This window comes from Polistes dominula, unplaced genomic scaffold (assembly GCF_049000335.1).
Source record: "Polistes dominula isolate Pdom_NZ unplaced genomic scaffold, Pdom_raw_medaka contig_73, whole genome shotgun sequence".
In the NCBI taxonomy this organism is placed as follows: Eukaryota; Metazoa; Arthropoda; class Insecta; order Hymenoptera; family Vespidae; genus Polistes; species Polistes dominula.
The window spans coordinates 8,024,519-8,041,266 of NW_028300951.1; the positions used below are offsets into that span (position 1 = coordinate 8,024,519).

Consider the following 16,748-nt stretch of genomic DNA (forward strand, 5'->3'; position numbering starts at 1 on the left):
TATACTAGTTTATCTCGCAAACACTTGTCGATGATTACGAAAAATTGATTGATTACTTTCAATATATAATATATATATATATATATAATGAAAAAAAAATATTATCTCATTCACGACACTTTGAACGTCTAAATACACGTGCTACGATTGTGTGATGGTAGTAAAAAAAAATATCATCGATAATTACAATTTATCAAACTTATTAAATCGATATAATAAATAATTATAGTTAAATACTAATATAAGAATTAATTAATCAATAAATCAATCAATCAGTCAATCAATCGTAAACTTTTCTAAACGTTGTAAGCAACGATGTTTGTGAAATTTAATTATACAATATAATATAATATAAACGAAGAGAAATTTAATTGAAAAGTTTATGATCTATTACCAATTTAAAAATGATATATTATTATTATTCTCATATTCAAGCAAAAAAAAAAACCTAAAGAAACCAAACTTTTACATCCCACTTTCCCCTTATTCACACCTCACCACCCTCTCGTAGATTTTATTTCGATATAATATTCCATTAAAAAAAAAAAAAATGACAAAACACACAGAGGATTCATGGGTTAGAAATAATAGATAAGAAATTTTGTATACGAATCGTGCGTGGGTCGTAAATTTTGGACCCTTTGACACCCAAGAGTACAAGTAAAAGGTTTGAAATCCAAATAGAGAAGGGGGTTGGTTGGTTGCTTGACTTAGGGCCCTACGAATAGAGTAAGGTTATACATCGAGGTCGTATGTCGAGGTCGTGTCCGGGCCACGACGAGGTGTGTTAAGGCTGTGTGAAATTCTACTAGATATAGTGTTAGTACACCTACTACTAGTGCGTACCTAATACTAGTGGGAACACACGCGTTATGGCAATGGTGTTAAAGCGACATAGCAGTAGGTGCCCAGAGAGAGCTAAAACCCCTCGGGGGAAGCTGCGGGGACGTTAATGAAATAACACGGGAATTAGTCTCGGACATTAGCAGCAAACTATGTCCATTAGCGTGCCTCGGCGAACTCGCCGAGTTTCACCCTCCACCACCACCACCACCACCACTCCTCCACCACTATCCCTTCTCTTCCCTCTCCTCTCCTCTCCTCTCCTAGGTTCGTGGAACATCCCTCGAGCAGTCAGCCCTTTCGGTCGATCCCCTCCCCAACCCCCAACTCTCCCCTCTCTCATCCCTTCGTGCCACTTCCATGCCAAAGTCCTACGATTTCCACTGGGACGATTTCCCTAACTTTCCTACAATCTATTTTTATTCTATTTCCCTTATGTTGTAATATTTTCAATATAATTTTCCCACATTCTTTCTTGCCAAATGAGATTAATAAATATCACATATTATTATACAACTATGACTGATTGAACCCGAGAAATGATCGTTTATATTATACCGATAAAAAGAAACGCAAACAAATTATAACTTTTATTAATTTTTAATATAGATGAAATCAATTGATTAATGCGAGATACTTTTTTTTTTTAAATACAAACAATAACACAAACAACAATTTTTCTTCCAAGATGCTGCAACCCCTATTAGGGTGAAACAAAAGTTCGCGCGTTTATTGCATTGTTACAGATAGTACAATTTTTTGAAGTCTATAAAATTCTTTATGTATGCAAGTGAAAGTATTAATTTAAAAAAAATTTACTATTGTTTCTTCCGAATATATCAACGCAAATCGTAGAAAAATCGATTTGTATGTAATTGATTAAGTAATCTCTTAAAAAAAAAAAAATTCATTGAAAGAGATAAATAAATAATACAAATCACGTATGGTTATCATCAAACAAACAAACAAAAATTAAAATAGCAAAAAAGAATTCTTTACATAATAAAAAAGTAGTCATACTACCAATAATCCCAATTCATCTAATCTCGATCGTAGTAAATAATTATAGCAAGATCTGTAAGGGTAATACTCATCGGGTTCTTCTTAACACTAGTCTCTCTTTCTCTCTCTTTCTGACGTTTAGTATATATGTGTAAGTGAGGTGTAGCGAATGCATACAACGTAGTCAGTCAGTCAGTCCTCCTCCTCCTTCTATGGTATGGTTGGTCGTTGTTGCGGGCTTTCAAGCGAACGAGCGTAAGTCGCTCAAATTGGTATGGATTTCCAGTCCAACACCTCGATTGTCCCCCCCGGTGAAGAGTACTTCGCGAGCATACATGAATTCACGCCTCGAACACACACGCGCCGATCGTCATCTCTGTTCGCGCGCGAATTTATGAACACACGCATACACACACATCTTCTATATATATATATACATATATACATAGATGATAGAGGACAAATACGCAAAATACATGCATGCTGCACATAAACTTACATATAATTCACACACACACACACATATATATATATACATAGAGGACACATGACAAACACGCAAAATACGTATAGACGTACTATACGTGCATGCATGTACATATATATATGTATATATATATACATGTGATTCAAAGCGCAGGCGCAAGAAAGTAACCCGTAGTTAGTTGCGTGTGCGTGAAACACGGAAAACGATGAGGAACCTTGATTGCGTGCCTCTGAATACATTTCCAGCCGTTCTCTAAGTAGCAGCTCATTCCGAGCTTGCTTGCTTGCCAGCTTCCAAGTTGGTAAAGATGAAGGTAGTATATACTAGGTAGGTAGGTAGGTAGATGGGTAGGTAGGTAGGTAGGTAGATAGGCAGTAGCCTCTTCGAAGGGCTAACGTGGACGTACGTGCTTGTGTGCGCGCGCGCACGAATATGTTGCCCGAGCCCGCCCGTTCAAACGATTTTCTTCATCTCCAACATCCCCCCTCTAAACCCCTTCCCCTCTACAGTTCTTCGTCATTCGCGTTTGCTCTTCTTTCTCTATCCCCTCCTCCCTTCCTTTTCTTGTCGCTAATTTGTAGGGTGAAAGAGAACTCGCAATTTTCCGTAGAATACAACGACAAAACTTACTTACACGTTTATATATTTTCTCTTATTCGTCTTCTTTTTCTTTTTCTTTTCTCTCTAGTAAACACACTATTATTCTTAATTCTTTTCTTTATACATCTTCAAACTTTTTCTTCTTCTTTTTTTTTTCACACACACGTTCTAACCAATTTTCTTATATAAATATATACACGAGAAAAAAATAAGGGGATAGGAATTTATGGAAAAATATGTGATACGTGTGATACACGCAGCAAAACACGTATGTGGAAATCAAGCGTACACGCGTATGTATGTTTCTTTTATTGAATAAGAATGAAGAAGAAAAGTAGAGAAAAAGGAGAGTGAATGTGTGAAAGAGAGAGAGAGATAGAGAGAGAGAATAAGCTTTTCAAGGAGTAACCGCAAATCCTAGTATAATACTAATAGGGCCATAATAGGGTCAATAGGGCTTAGCCGTGCGACGACAATAAGATCCTGTCAAAATACACGCCTGTAACACGAGACTTAGGAAGTGGATTTTTCTCAATGGAGACTTTGCCCCTGTCCTCTCTATCTCTCTCTCTCTCTTTCTCTCTCTCACTCTCACAAACTGTCTCTCTCACTCTTTCTTCGTGTCGTGTTGGTATTATGTGGTTTTCAAAAAATTTGAAACCTCACGGGCCTTGCAACCCAGCCGGCGGTAGAGAACGAGCCAGGCAGGCAGTGTAAGGACTGACACGATGATCGAGGTTTAAATTTCTCTTCATTCTCGATTCCTAGTTGGCAGTAACGACGATTATTGCTAAAAGGGGGGAGTAGAGGGGCAGGAGGGAAGAAGGAGACACGAACCAGGGGGAAAAGGTAAAAAGGAAGGGGAAAAAAAAGAAAAGGAAAAGAAAAAAGAAAAGAAAAAAAATCGGATAGAAAAAGAAAGACCAGGAAAAAGAATGTATAAGAATGCTATAGAAAAAGAGAGAGAGAGAGAGAGAGAGAAAGAAAGAGAAAGAAAGAGAATAAGAGATCCTTAATGCGACACGCAGGCACGCGTCCTGAAAAAAAAGTGAACAATTTAAAGAAAAATTCTATTGGACAATTTCCAAGTAATTGATACTTAAATATAACTGGTAGGGTGATATAGCACAGGGGTTGGTAACTGTTGAAAATAAAAGAAGAATGAGAGAGAAAGAGAGAAAATAATTTTTTGAATGTCATTAGACATGGTTTTTTTCATAGATCCGATTCCAACCCTCTCTCCTTCCCCCACCTCCTCACCCTACCGAATGATACTCTTTTTTAGGTTAATTTATCAAACAAACAGCGCAAACTCGGTTCAAGCTCGGCATCCCTATTTTAAGACGACGACGGCTCGTTAAAGTCGTTTTAGGGTGGAGCTCGACTCAGCAAGCAAGCAAGCAAGCAAGGAAAGCAAAGCAAACCAAACCAAGCCAGTCTACTCCTCCTCCTCATCCTCCTCCTACTCTTACTCCTACTCTTCTTCTTCTTCTTCTTCTACTTCTTCTTCTTCTGCTCCTCTCGACAACCCACCCCCGCTCAAAAGTGTTGAGCTTATATACGAAGCCACACACCAAACCCCCCGGTTGTAGGGGGTGGGTGGTTTTCAAATGACACGGAGTGTTCACCAACACTACTAACATTCTCAACCCTGAAGGAGGAGAGAGTGACTACTACTATGCTCGCCTAACTTTCTTAGAGAAAGACCAGGGGTGGAATCTTTTTCAACCCCTGTTTTTCAAACCCCTACGCGACTGTGGGTGTCCTCGATGTTACTTCGTCAAAAGTATTAGTAGTAGTAGCAGTAGTAGTAGTAGTAATGGTAGTAGTGGTAGTAGAAGATGAAGAAGAAGAAGAAGACGACTTTATTAGAAAATGGCCGTATACTCTGAGAAACATCTTAATACCGCTAGCAAGACTTAACCTCCTCGCTAACTCGACCAGGAATGCTTCTTCTCTTCCCTTTTTTTCTTCTCTTTCTTATTTCTCTCACTTATTTTTGCCCCTATTTTTTTCTTCTCTTCTTTTCTCTCTTTTTCTTTATCTACCCCAACGAAACGACGTATGAAAGGACGGTTAGGTGTATCTAGCTTTCTCTCTCTCTCTCTCTCTCTTTCTGTCCGTCGTCTTTTGGAATTGAAAACAGCTCGTACTATACTTCGTAATGGTCAAACAAAATTTTCATCTTCTTTAATCTTTTTCGAAAGCACAAAAAAAGAAAAAAGAAAAAGAGAGACATCATGCGTGATATTTAAAAGGCTAACTTCGTCCCTTTCCCTTTCCCTTTCCCTTTTTTCTTTTTCTACAGACTAGGTAATTTAACGAGGCAGAAAAATGAAAGAGAAAATATAACAAATTAACGAAACGTTTTAGAAATCTCATCGGAATTACCTTTAGTTTACAAGTATTTTTTTCTTCTTCTTCTTCTTCTTCTATCCTTTCCATACGCATAAATACATAAGTATGTATGTATGTATAAGGAAAATTACGTTCTGTTCTGTTCTCTCATTACATTATCGGTACCTATTTTAATTGAATTTAGACGAAGCAGAAAAGGTCAGGACTCTTGGCTTTTCGCAGGGACTATTCGACGAAGAAATGCGACCTCGTGTCGTGGAGTTTCACGGAGTTTTAATTAATCGAATCGCTGCCGACTAACTCCTCCTTCTCCTCCTCTCCCTCCTCCAACCCATGTCGTTAAAAGAGAGAGAGAGAGAGAGAAAACTGACTCTGCGAAAATCCACGGAGATTACTCGAATTAAAAATATATTAACGAGGTGTAACGAAGTAATCAAGTCTACACACATACACAAAAACGTACACAAACACACATACGTATATTTTATACTTTGGATTAATACAAATAAACAAACAAACATACACACACACACACACACACACACACAGAGAGAGTATATAGAAGAAGAAGAACACGAAGATGAAGATGTGACGATGATGATGATGATGATGATGATGATGATGATGATGATGATGATGTTGATGATGATGATGATGATGATGATGAAGAAGAAAAGGAAGAAAGATAGAAAATATCTTTTTGTTTTATTTTCTTTGTTACAGGATTCTCACAGACGAAAGGCAACTTCTCGAATGCAAGTCCAGGTGAGAGATAGATGATGATATTAATGTCAATTGTAATCGTCATCGTGAGAGAAACTAACTTTCGTATATTCTTTTAAATTTATTATTATTATTAAATTAAAAGAAAAATAGAGAGAAAAATAAAGAAAAGAGAGAGAGAGAGAGAAAGAAAAAGAAAAAATATTAAAAAAAAAAAAGAAAAGAGTAGAATATTCTGTTCCTTGTTATCATCGTCATACAGATGGCTCGTTTGCTACAAGGATGACGTCATGCTAACGAAAGACGAGTCAGGAGAGAGAAAAAGAGAGAGTGGAAAAAAAAGAAACGAAAAGAGAGAGAGACTCTCATTTCGTATTCGGGTGCACGATGATGATTCTGATTTTTCCAAGCCATTAAACAAAAGTTTTCTCGGTTGGTTCGCAAACCGATGCCACTTGCTACGAGAAATGACAGCTTGAAAATGATCACCGCAACTATGACCTTACTTTAATGTTATTATTATTATCATTATCATACATATATAGGTATTATAAATTATTTTTCATACATGGTTATCGATCATCTATTTCTTATTCGAATTTAAATAAGTTCTATTCGCTTTTTTCTTTTCTATCATCATCATCATCATCATTATGATTACCATTTTGTTAACATAATACCTAATTTGTGTTCATTAACCATGAGAACGAGGGAAAGAAAAATTTACGGAAATGTTTATTAAACCAAAAAAAAAAAAAACGAACAAAATTGGATATAAAAGAAAAAATAGGGGAGAAAGAAGAAGAAAAAAAATTAAGAAAAGACTCTGAAGAAAAAGAGAGAGAGAGAGAGAGTGTTCCAATTACAGGAAAAAAATTGTACTAAACTCGAGAGTGAGAGAGAAAGCTAACTCGTATCGAGTGTCCTGTCAAAACATTTAGAAAATTTTCAACCACCCGGACCACGCCTCCCTCCCATCTCTGAAGCACACACATTGAAACGCTAATCGGTAAGGAGAGAACTTTTTTTTTTTCTTCCTCCTAAAGAAATTCGATTCTGAGGCAAGGAAAAATATCGTTAGAACGATTAGAAAAGAAAATAAAAAAAGAAAAGAAACGAAATGAAACGAGATGAGAAAAAGAAAAAGAAAAAGAGAAGGAAGTGAAAATTCTTCACGTGCAATTTTTTTTTACATTCCTATTAATTATTATTATTGTTATTATTATTGTTGTTGTTGTGTTGTTGTTGTTGTAGTAGTTGCATAAGAAACAAAACAAAAAAATGAAAATAAATTTCTTTTACTCGGCTTTTATATTACTTTTGTCTTGGCTGCTTTCACGAAGTAACGAACCTTAATCAAGTTCGAGGGAAAATAGAAGGGTGGGGGGTGAGGGTTGGAAGGAAACCAAGAGAAAGAGAAAGAGAGAAAAGTAGCAGATATATTTCTATCGACGAATACAAAGCTCTTCCTCGGTAGAATCGAAGGACTTGAGAATACAAGGAAGGGGGGGGGTTAGGGTAGGGGTGGGAGTGGGGCTTTTCGGGGTGCAGGGAAAACGATGGAACGGTAACGAGCTTTCCGTCAGAATTGCTTGTTTTAACAACTGTGCGGTACTTTGAGAGCTTAGGTACGAGTTGCACGAAATGGAGCGACGGGGTAAGAAAGAGAGAAACAGAAAGAGAAAGAGAGAAGGAAATACGGCTGACGGTTTTCGCAAGGTAACAGCGCCTTTGCGAACGTAATAGTCCAATTTGTTGGTAAAAGAAAAATACCGAAGGATTTCTCGGAGTAAAGGAAAAGCTCCTTCTTCTTCTTCTTCTTCTTCCTCTTCTTCCTCTTCTTCCTCTTCTTCTTCAAACTACCCCTTTTGCCCGAGGCTAGGACGATAACGGTACACTCTCTGTAAAGACGTCTGAGAAAATTGGAAAGGCGAGGGAAACATCATCGTTGCTAAGAAGAAAACTTACAAGCTTTCCCACCCCACTACTACCCCCTCCTTCTTTCTTTTCAAATATATATATATATATATATATAACCCTCCTACAACACGGAATGTTACAACGCGGTTTCGCTCTAACACGATTAAAAAAATTTGCAAAAATCTTTGTATTGTACAGCACTGTATTACTACAACAGTGAAGATTACACAATGGTTGTTTAACATATTTCAAAACTAAATTACTTTATAATAATGACGCGTAGGAATAATGAAATTTAGGTCTCGTATAACACATTTTCTAACAACCTTATCTATCGTGTTACAAAAGGATTATTTGTATATATACATGTATATGTATATTTAACTTGATATCGAGATATTTACTTTGATAATATTGAGAATCAACGAAATATTAACGTTGGTATGCCACGCGTCTTAACTTTGAGATGATGTGATTGCAATAAATGAGTGTAGAAGGGGTGTAATGGGGGGGTTACTCTCGGGGTAGGGTTAGGAAAAGTCTCGAATAAAGAAGTAAGATGAGTTAGTGGTGGTAATGGTGGTGGATGAAAAAGATGAAGAGAGAAGAAAAAAAAATAGTACGACGTCCGATCCAATCATCTTCGTTGCTTTCGTTATCGATCTTGTCGCTTTAGCTCTGCTCGTTGGAAATTTACTACTATCTTCGTTGAAAAGAAACGCGTAAGACGGTAGTAGGTAGTAGCCTGAGAAAAGGAGAAGGACAAGAAGTAGGAGTAAGAGGTGAAGAAAAAGGTGAAGTAGGTGGAGGAGAAGGGGGATGAGAAGGAAGAAGAAGTAGAAGAAAAGAGTAGAAAAGCCCCTTTATATAAAAGGTTTAAAATCGTAGTCCAAGGCTGACTAAAATCACGGTCTCGATTGAGACCTACGCGAAATGGTACAGCATATTTCTTTTAATTTTATTCTTTTTTTTTTCTTTCATTCGTTCTACTAAAAAGAAGATAACCATTGTTTGATTACTAATTGTAAGTTCAAAGATTGCACCATTATAGGAACCAATTAAATCTCCGATACAAACAATCGTACAACGTGAAATGATTATAAATCGATACAATCAAAAAAACAAAAAACAAAAACGAGAAACAACAACAAAATACTATACACTATTTTTCATTAGATTAAAAACATATTACAAAATTACAAATATCTTTTATATTCTTTTATCTTTCTAAAAATCAAAGCTGCAATAAATGGATGGAGTGAAATAAAACAAAAAAAAAAAACAAAAAGCACATTTGAAACGTTCATTTTAAAAATAAGTTACTAGGGAAAACAAATAGCACAAAAAAAGAAGAGGGGGGGGGGTCGTAAATTTACTAAGGTAAATTTACCAGAAAATGTCCACTACTTTCTTTTATCCATTCATTTTCTGTACTATTCACTACACCATCACTACTATTACTACTACTATTACTAGAACTACTACTTCATCTTCTTATTTTACCTCTCATCTCTCTTATTCCGTTCAATACAAGTTCGTAAATCTTCCTCTTCTAATATTCTTCGATTTCGTTCCTTTTTTTACCCCCACTTCTGTTGTAAACCAACCATCCAACCATCTATCCTTCCTTCCTTCCTTCTTTTTCTAGCATACGATTATAACCGGGCGGTGACTCGAGGATGCGCGTGTGTTCCCATACAGCTCCTTTCATTCGAGAGACTCCAGAAGAGTAGAAGTGGATGGACGAGACCGAGGGTGTCGTTCGAGAGGTGAAAGGAAAGATATAAATAGAGAGAACCTACCACCAACGAGCTTGTACCAGAGAGAAAGAAAGAAAGAAAGAAAAGAAGAAAGAAAGAAAGAAAGACAGAAAGAAGATAGGAAAAAAACCTAAGAGACAGAGAGAGAGGAAACGTAGAAGGGGTGGGTGGGAGAGAGGAGGTGAGAAGGTAAAGGGGTGGGGGTGAGAGCTGCTACGCCGGAGGAGGCGACAAAGATATTAATTAAGAATTAACACGCGTACTGTGAAACCAACCCTTAATTAGTAACAGTCAACGCCTGGAGCTGCAACAGCAACAGCAACAGCAGCAGCAGAAGTAGCAGAAGCAGCAGTTTGTTTGTACGGACCTGTACTACTGGTGGCTGTCGCCAGGGCGATTCACTCGAGATGGAGGGTAAACGCGGGGAACGAGTCGCGATCAAAAAACATACCGCGGGACACCCAAGTCATTTCTATGAAAACCTTCATATATACTTTATATATATATATATATATATATATATATATATATATATATATATATATATGATATATATTTTTTCTTTTTTTTTCTTCTTCTCATTCTTATTATTTTTCTTCTTCTTCTATTTTCTCTCTCTCTCTCTCTCTCTCTGTCTCTTTTTGGGTCTATTCTTTCTTTTCTTTTTATTAATTTTTTTTGGGTGGGTGGAGGAGGAGTTTCTTTTTTTGATCTCGTGTCGTCATCGTGGTCGTCTACACACGAATCTTCAATTTTTACACCTAGGTTCTATTTTTTTTTCAATCTTAATTAACACACACACACACAACGACCACTTCTATTCCCTTCAATCTCCCTTCCCCTGTCTACCTATATAACCACCCACTTTCCCTCCATTAAGAAGAGACTTGACTTTTTATTAGATACTAATTTATTATTCGCGTACCTCTCTTTTCGCGTATACACTTCTTTTTTTTTTCCTTCTTCTTTTTCTTCTTATTTTATTTTATTTTTTTTCTAAAGAGGTAAGATAAATTATTAGGTCAGTTTGTTGTGTGTATCTAATTTAATATAATTTCTCTACTTCTCCTCGTTTTTACTTCTCTATATTTTCTTTTTCTTATTAACGTTACATTCAGTCAATGTAACGTTATTTTAACGTTGAACGTTTAATTTACAAGTTTCTTTTTTTCTTTTTTTGTTTTTTACGTCTAATTAGTATCAAATATACTAATATACTAATTAACAAAAAGAGAAAAAGAAAAAGAAGAAATAAAATTAAAAGGGACGATAGGGTAATAACGTTGATTCAAATTGATTTCATAACATCGAGACGCACGATTTCATTCAACCCCAAAGTAATAATGAACAAAATAATACAAGAAGAAAAAGAAGAAAAGTAAAGAAAAAAAAGTGGAAAACATTTATCAGATAATATTTATGAATAGATTTAAACGGATGATCGATATACGCGTAAGGAGAAGGGGGAAGAGGATCTGAGAAGGTATGCGTGTGTGTGTGTGTATATGAGGATCGATAAAACTCGTTGTGCTACTTTCTTTTCTCATTCATTTAAAAATCTTGTCACATATCTCGAAAAATTGTTTCTCATTACTTTGGCCTTTACCTACATAGAAATTATTTCTAATTATCATGGATATTATAACGTTATTTCAATTCTTTATTCAGGCATCACCATTACCATCCACAACTACCACCACTACCATAAACACAATTCACCACAAACACCAACACACTTAACTAACGCGAAATTTTTCTTTAACGTAATGCCGAAGAAATATAATAATAATAATAATAATAATAATAGGCCGAGGCGTTTTTCCTCAAACAGAGAAAGTGAATGTGTGAGTGTGTGTGTAAGAGTAAGAAAGAGAGAGAGAGAGAGAGAGAGAGAGAGAGAGAGAGAGAGAGAGAGAGAGAAAGAGAGAAAAACCGGGAGATTTTATTCTTTAAGACGTTTGCCTCGGGGAAGTTGAGAGAAAGAAGAATATTAAGAATTAAATAATGGTTATAATATTATAATAAAAGGGTCGAGACCCCCTCCACCCCCTCACAACGCGCTTGTAATTTTTCCTTAGACGATAACGAACGAACGAGCGACGCGTTTATTTCCCGTTTGCGAACGTGTTCGTGCTTCGTTTAGGCTTCAAGAAGAAGAAGAAATATATATATACATATATATGAAAAAGAAAAAGAAAATTACAACACAAGAAGAAGAAGAAGAAAAAGGCTAAAAGAAACAGTTAAACAGAGAACAAAAAATATTATACCTACTACCACTACTACCTTCTTTATATATACGCTACCTAACAGTGAAAAAAACATATATATATATATATATATTTTTTTTTTCTTTTAGTTTTCTCCATCCCTCTAACCCAACCACCCACCAACAACCCACCTTCTTCTTGTACATGAAACTAAGAAACGAGTAGAAGAAAGAAAGAAATAAATAAAAAAAAAAAAAAAAGAACAAGTTTTTTCCTCGTTTTGGTCTTTAAGATGTCAAGAGATCTTTAAAAGAGTAACTTTAAGAAGCTTTTTACGTATATTACGTGAACGTACGTGTGTGTGTGTGTGTGTGTGCTTATAAAATGCAAGTTTAACGTTTAGACGATACACTTTTTCTCTAATGAATTATTACCTAATTTTTTTTTTATATTATAATTGATAATTACTATATAAATACCTCGTATAAATGGGGTGTGTAAACACGAATGTATTGAAATAAAATATTTTAAAAATTAGCTAATAGATGATTGAACACGTGTGTATATTTTTTTATATTAAAAAACAAAAATAAGGTTTCATAGGAAACAGGATCGATGTATTATACGTATGTATGTATATTTTAAGTACATACAAACACATACAATATATATATATATATATATATATATATATATATATATATATACTCGTACGTACATAAAGGTAGTAGCGTCGGTTTGCTTGGAGCACGTGAAATCGTGACGTCACGAATTGGAGGCCATTTTGGCTCAGCTGGTCTTGACAAAAGATTCCGAATGGTAGGACGCCATATCCTGGGACTACGGTCGTTAATACAATGGACAATGATTCGCTTACGGAGTCCTACGCATACCCTGACGTTTGCATAAGTAATAGAGAAAAAGAAAGAAAGAAAGAAAGAGAAAGAAGAAGAAAAAGAAATAGAAAGAGAAAGAGAGAGAGAGAGAGAGAGTTGTGCGCGAGTGTACCTCACTCACAACTTTAACCCCTTTCATAAGCAATAGTCCGGTAGTTTGCGCGAGTAACGTACGAGAAGAGTAAGAGGAAAGAAGATGGGCTCTCGAGGAAACATGAGAGAGAAAAAGAGAGAGAGAGAAAGAGAAGTATATATAACAAAAAAAAAAGAAGAAAAAATGAATAAAAAGGGGGCAGGCCTATACACGTATTCTCGTGGAAATATTTTGACACGGATGGGCGTGGTGTGTTAGTAATAGTAGTAGTAGTAGTATTAGTAGTAATAGTGGTGGTTGTGGTGGTGGTGTTGAATGTTGGCAAAGGTGTAACGACTACGACACGACACGATACGACACAATATTACCAACGTCATGTATGAGGTACGAGTTTATACGACAATATAACAACACACCTATGATGATTTCTTTCAAGAGAGAGAAAGAGAGAGAGAGAGAGAGAAAGGGAGGGGACCCCTCTTCTTACTATTCCTCCTCCTTCTTCTTCTTATTCTAACAGTAAGTTTTAGATTTCAACGAGTATCTTTCCCCTTTTTCTCCCACCCCCTGCACCCCTTGCAAGCTTTAAAACGATACAAGGATAAACGTTACACGGTGTTTGTGGTAAGGCTGAGAATGCTCGTACCAATTCAACCAACCAACGGATAGATAGATGGATGGATGGATGGATGGATGGGATCCCAACAACCATTCTCGACTTTTCTCACTTTTAATCGCGAATGAGAAGGGGGATGGTGAGAGAAGATCGAAGAAAGAAACGAAAGAACGAGAAAAAGACGAACTAGAATGAGGAAAAAAAAGGAAAAAGAAAAAAAAAAGAAAAGAAATAAAGAAAGATAGAGCGAGAAGAAGAGATCAGTGTGCCCTTCTCGTACGGGATACAGTGCTTACATTGTGGGTTCGAGGCTCATTGTGAGACACGCTACCCATGCCCATTGTCAAACCTTTCCTTGAGTGCCCGGAGATTCACACCTTTTCAACGTTGCGATTTTTCCACGATGGGCGCGCGTTCCATTGAGCGGAAGATAAACCCCCTCCCTTCCCCTCCCCCCCAATGCGGGAGGAAAAAATAGTAAGGGACTTCTTCTAGTCGGTTAAGAAGAGTAAGAGAGAGAGAGAGAGAGACAGAAAGATAATACGAAATAAGGATAGAAAGAGATAGAGTTAGAGATAGAACGGTCCAAAAAAGAAAAAAGAGATGGAGAAGGAAGGAAAAAGTTCTCTCGAAAATAAGGTGGGAAGTTAATCCTGTTGAAGATCGAATCTTTTTCTCTGAATAGAAAAATTTGCAAGAGAAAGAGAAAAAGAGAGTGAGAGAGATACGTTTTAGATTTTTTATTTCTTTTTTTTTTTCTTGAAAAGCGTGTCGATAAAAAAAAAAGAGAAAGATAAAGAGAAAGAGAAAATACGCGGGTGTAGAGTCGACGACGTTTATATTTAGAAACCGACACGTGTGAAACGTGTAACTTTGTCTGGCGCCAAAGAGCAAAAGTACATAACCGCGTCTCCTTCTTCTCGGCATATAACACAACTCTCTACTAGAAATATAAAGTTACTTCGAAAACAGTCGACAGTCAGCACCTTCCTGAAATGTTCCACGTGCTTTTTTTCTTTTCTTTCTTCTACGACTATGACGACGACGACGACGACGACGACACATCCGTTTTCTTACTCGATGAATTTTACTTACAGAAATTTGTACAATTTACATATATATAACACATACACATTCATTACATACGTGTATTCTTTTTCTATCTATCTATTAATTTCATTTTGTGTGTGTGTGTGTCCCATAAATCGTATCAAAATCATGTCCGATATTATATGATTATCATCGAATAAATTCTATATTAGCTACATGTATACATGTGTGTGTATGTATAATTGAATTAAATCGAATCGTTCAAACTAACACAAATTTGCCAACGACAACGACAACGAATTACGAGAGCAACCATTCGTGGACAATCGCAATTCGAATTTCATTTAATTCTCGATATTTAACCGATCTATTTCAAACGACCAAAGACTAATTTATATACATATATATATACACCTGTCCTTTTGTCGTCATTAGTATCAATCTTTTTCTCTCTGTAAATTACGACTAACCAACCTATTATATATCATCGATTTGATATATCCGTATATAAAACGTGTACATATATCTAAATTTTTTCAATACGATTCACGAACATTATACATAAAACGGAAGTTCCCCATTATTAAAGAATTAGACAAAAAATCCTTCATCGATCGGGGGAGAAAAAGAAGAATTAAAAAAGAAAAAAACAAAATAACAAAACCAAAAAAGTAAAAGAAAAGAAATATGAGAATAAGGGAGGAAAAAAAGAGAGAATGATAAAAGAGAGAGAGAAAGTAGTAGTATTAGTAATAGTAATAGTAATAGTAATAGTAATAGTAATAGTAATAGTAATAGTAATAGTAGTAGTAATAGTAATAGTAATAGTAATAGTAATAGTAGTAGTAGTAGTAATAGTAGTAGTAGTAGTAGTAGTAGTAGTAGTAGTAGTAGTAGTAGTAGTAGTAGTAGTAACAGTAGTAGTAAGTCCATTGGGTAGTAGAAAAGAGCGACACGTACTATCCTACGAGTGACGCTAATTAGTCGCTTGGCACGTTTCATATTTTAACAGCAATTAGCGCGTGCGATCCAACGTGCTCGGCTTATTATTACTATTACGTGGTGGTGGTAGTGGTGGTGGTGGTGATGAGGGGAGGGGTGGGTGGGGAGGTTAGGGGGTTGGGTGACGACAACGGCCCAGAGTAACCGCAGACACCGCAAATTTTCCGCGCTTTTCCACAAGTCGTAGTAGTAGTAGAACACAATAGCTTCGTCCAATTCAATTATTACATCCTCGACCAGTGTTAGAGATAGAGATAGAAATATAAAGAGAAATAGAAAGAGAGAGAAAGAGACAGAACTAGCTAGGTTAAAGTGAGAAAACAAGAGAGAGAGAGAGAGAAAGAGAGAAAGAAAGAAAAATAGAGAGAGATTGAGAGAGAACATTGCACAACCCTTGCGTCTCCATCAAGCGGAGATTTGCGAAGAGCAGAGGGAGATAACTGTAGAGAAAGAGAAAAAGAGAGAGTAGAAAAGCAGAGGGGGGAAAGGGGAGATAGGTTCTGGGTGTATGAGGGAGAGGGGTAGGTGGGTGGTTGGGTGGGTGGTTGGTTGGTTGGTTGGTTGGTTGGTTGGTTGGTTGGTTGGTTGGTTGGTTGGTTGGTTCGTTCGTTCGTTCGTTCGTTTATTCGTTGGTGAGTGGATGTAAAAGCTTTAACCGGTGGTTGTGTTACTAGTACTGCTGGTGATGGTGATGGTGGTGTGTAAGCGATCGTACAACGGCCTTTATGAACATCGTAAATTTTCGACGACAGTGCGAACAATTTTAGCGGACCATCGGCGTAAAGTCGATGCTCGTTGTAACTCGGCGTTTAAGGATAGGTCGAAACGTACATCTTCTTCTCTCTTTCTCTCTTTCGCTCATTGTCTCTCTCATCCTCCGACAAGCACCCAAAAGAAGTGCGAGGAAAAGAGGGAGGGGAAAGGGGTGTAGTTATAGTAGTAGTAGGAGGAAGAGAAAGAGGAGGAAGAGGAGGAGGTGGAAGTGGAAGAGATAAAAGGTGCGAAAGAGGAATTAATAGGAACGGAATGTAGCGGTAACTACGCTTACCAACGCGACGGGTAACTTCATTAAAAGTGCTATCGGCTTGCCTTTCTACACCGGAAAAGCCGCCCGTAGAATTATCGAAAATTACGTCGATCGTCGCTAAGGGAAGCCGATATTCTCCCAACGTGTATTACTCTATCTA

The 16,748-nt window shown here is 36.7% G+C and overlaps 1 protein-coding gene across 8 annotated transcripts in view; it reads left to right on the top strand.

The window, feature by feature from the left end:
- LOC107069531 (uncharacterized) overlaps positions 1 to 16,748 on the top strand; it is a 59,029-nt gene that overhangs the window by 9,319 nt on the left and 32,962 nt on the right. For 6 of the 8 annotated variants that reach the window (XM_089171867.1, XM_089171868.1, XM_089171869.1 and 3 more), the window contains one exon: positions 6,014 to 6,055. The exons of the other annotated variants lie outside the window; for them this stretch is intronic. In XM_089171867.1, coding sequence (XP_089027993.1) covers positions 6,014 to 6,055 — 42 coding nt within the window. The remainder of the gene's footprint in view (positions 1 to 6,013; positions 6,056 to 16,748) is intronic. 8 annotated transcript variants of the gene reach the window in all.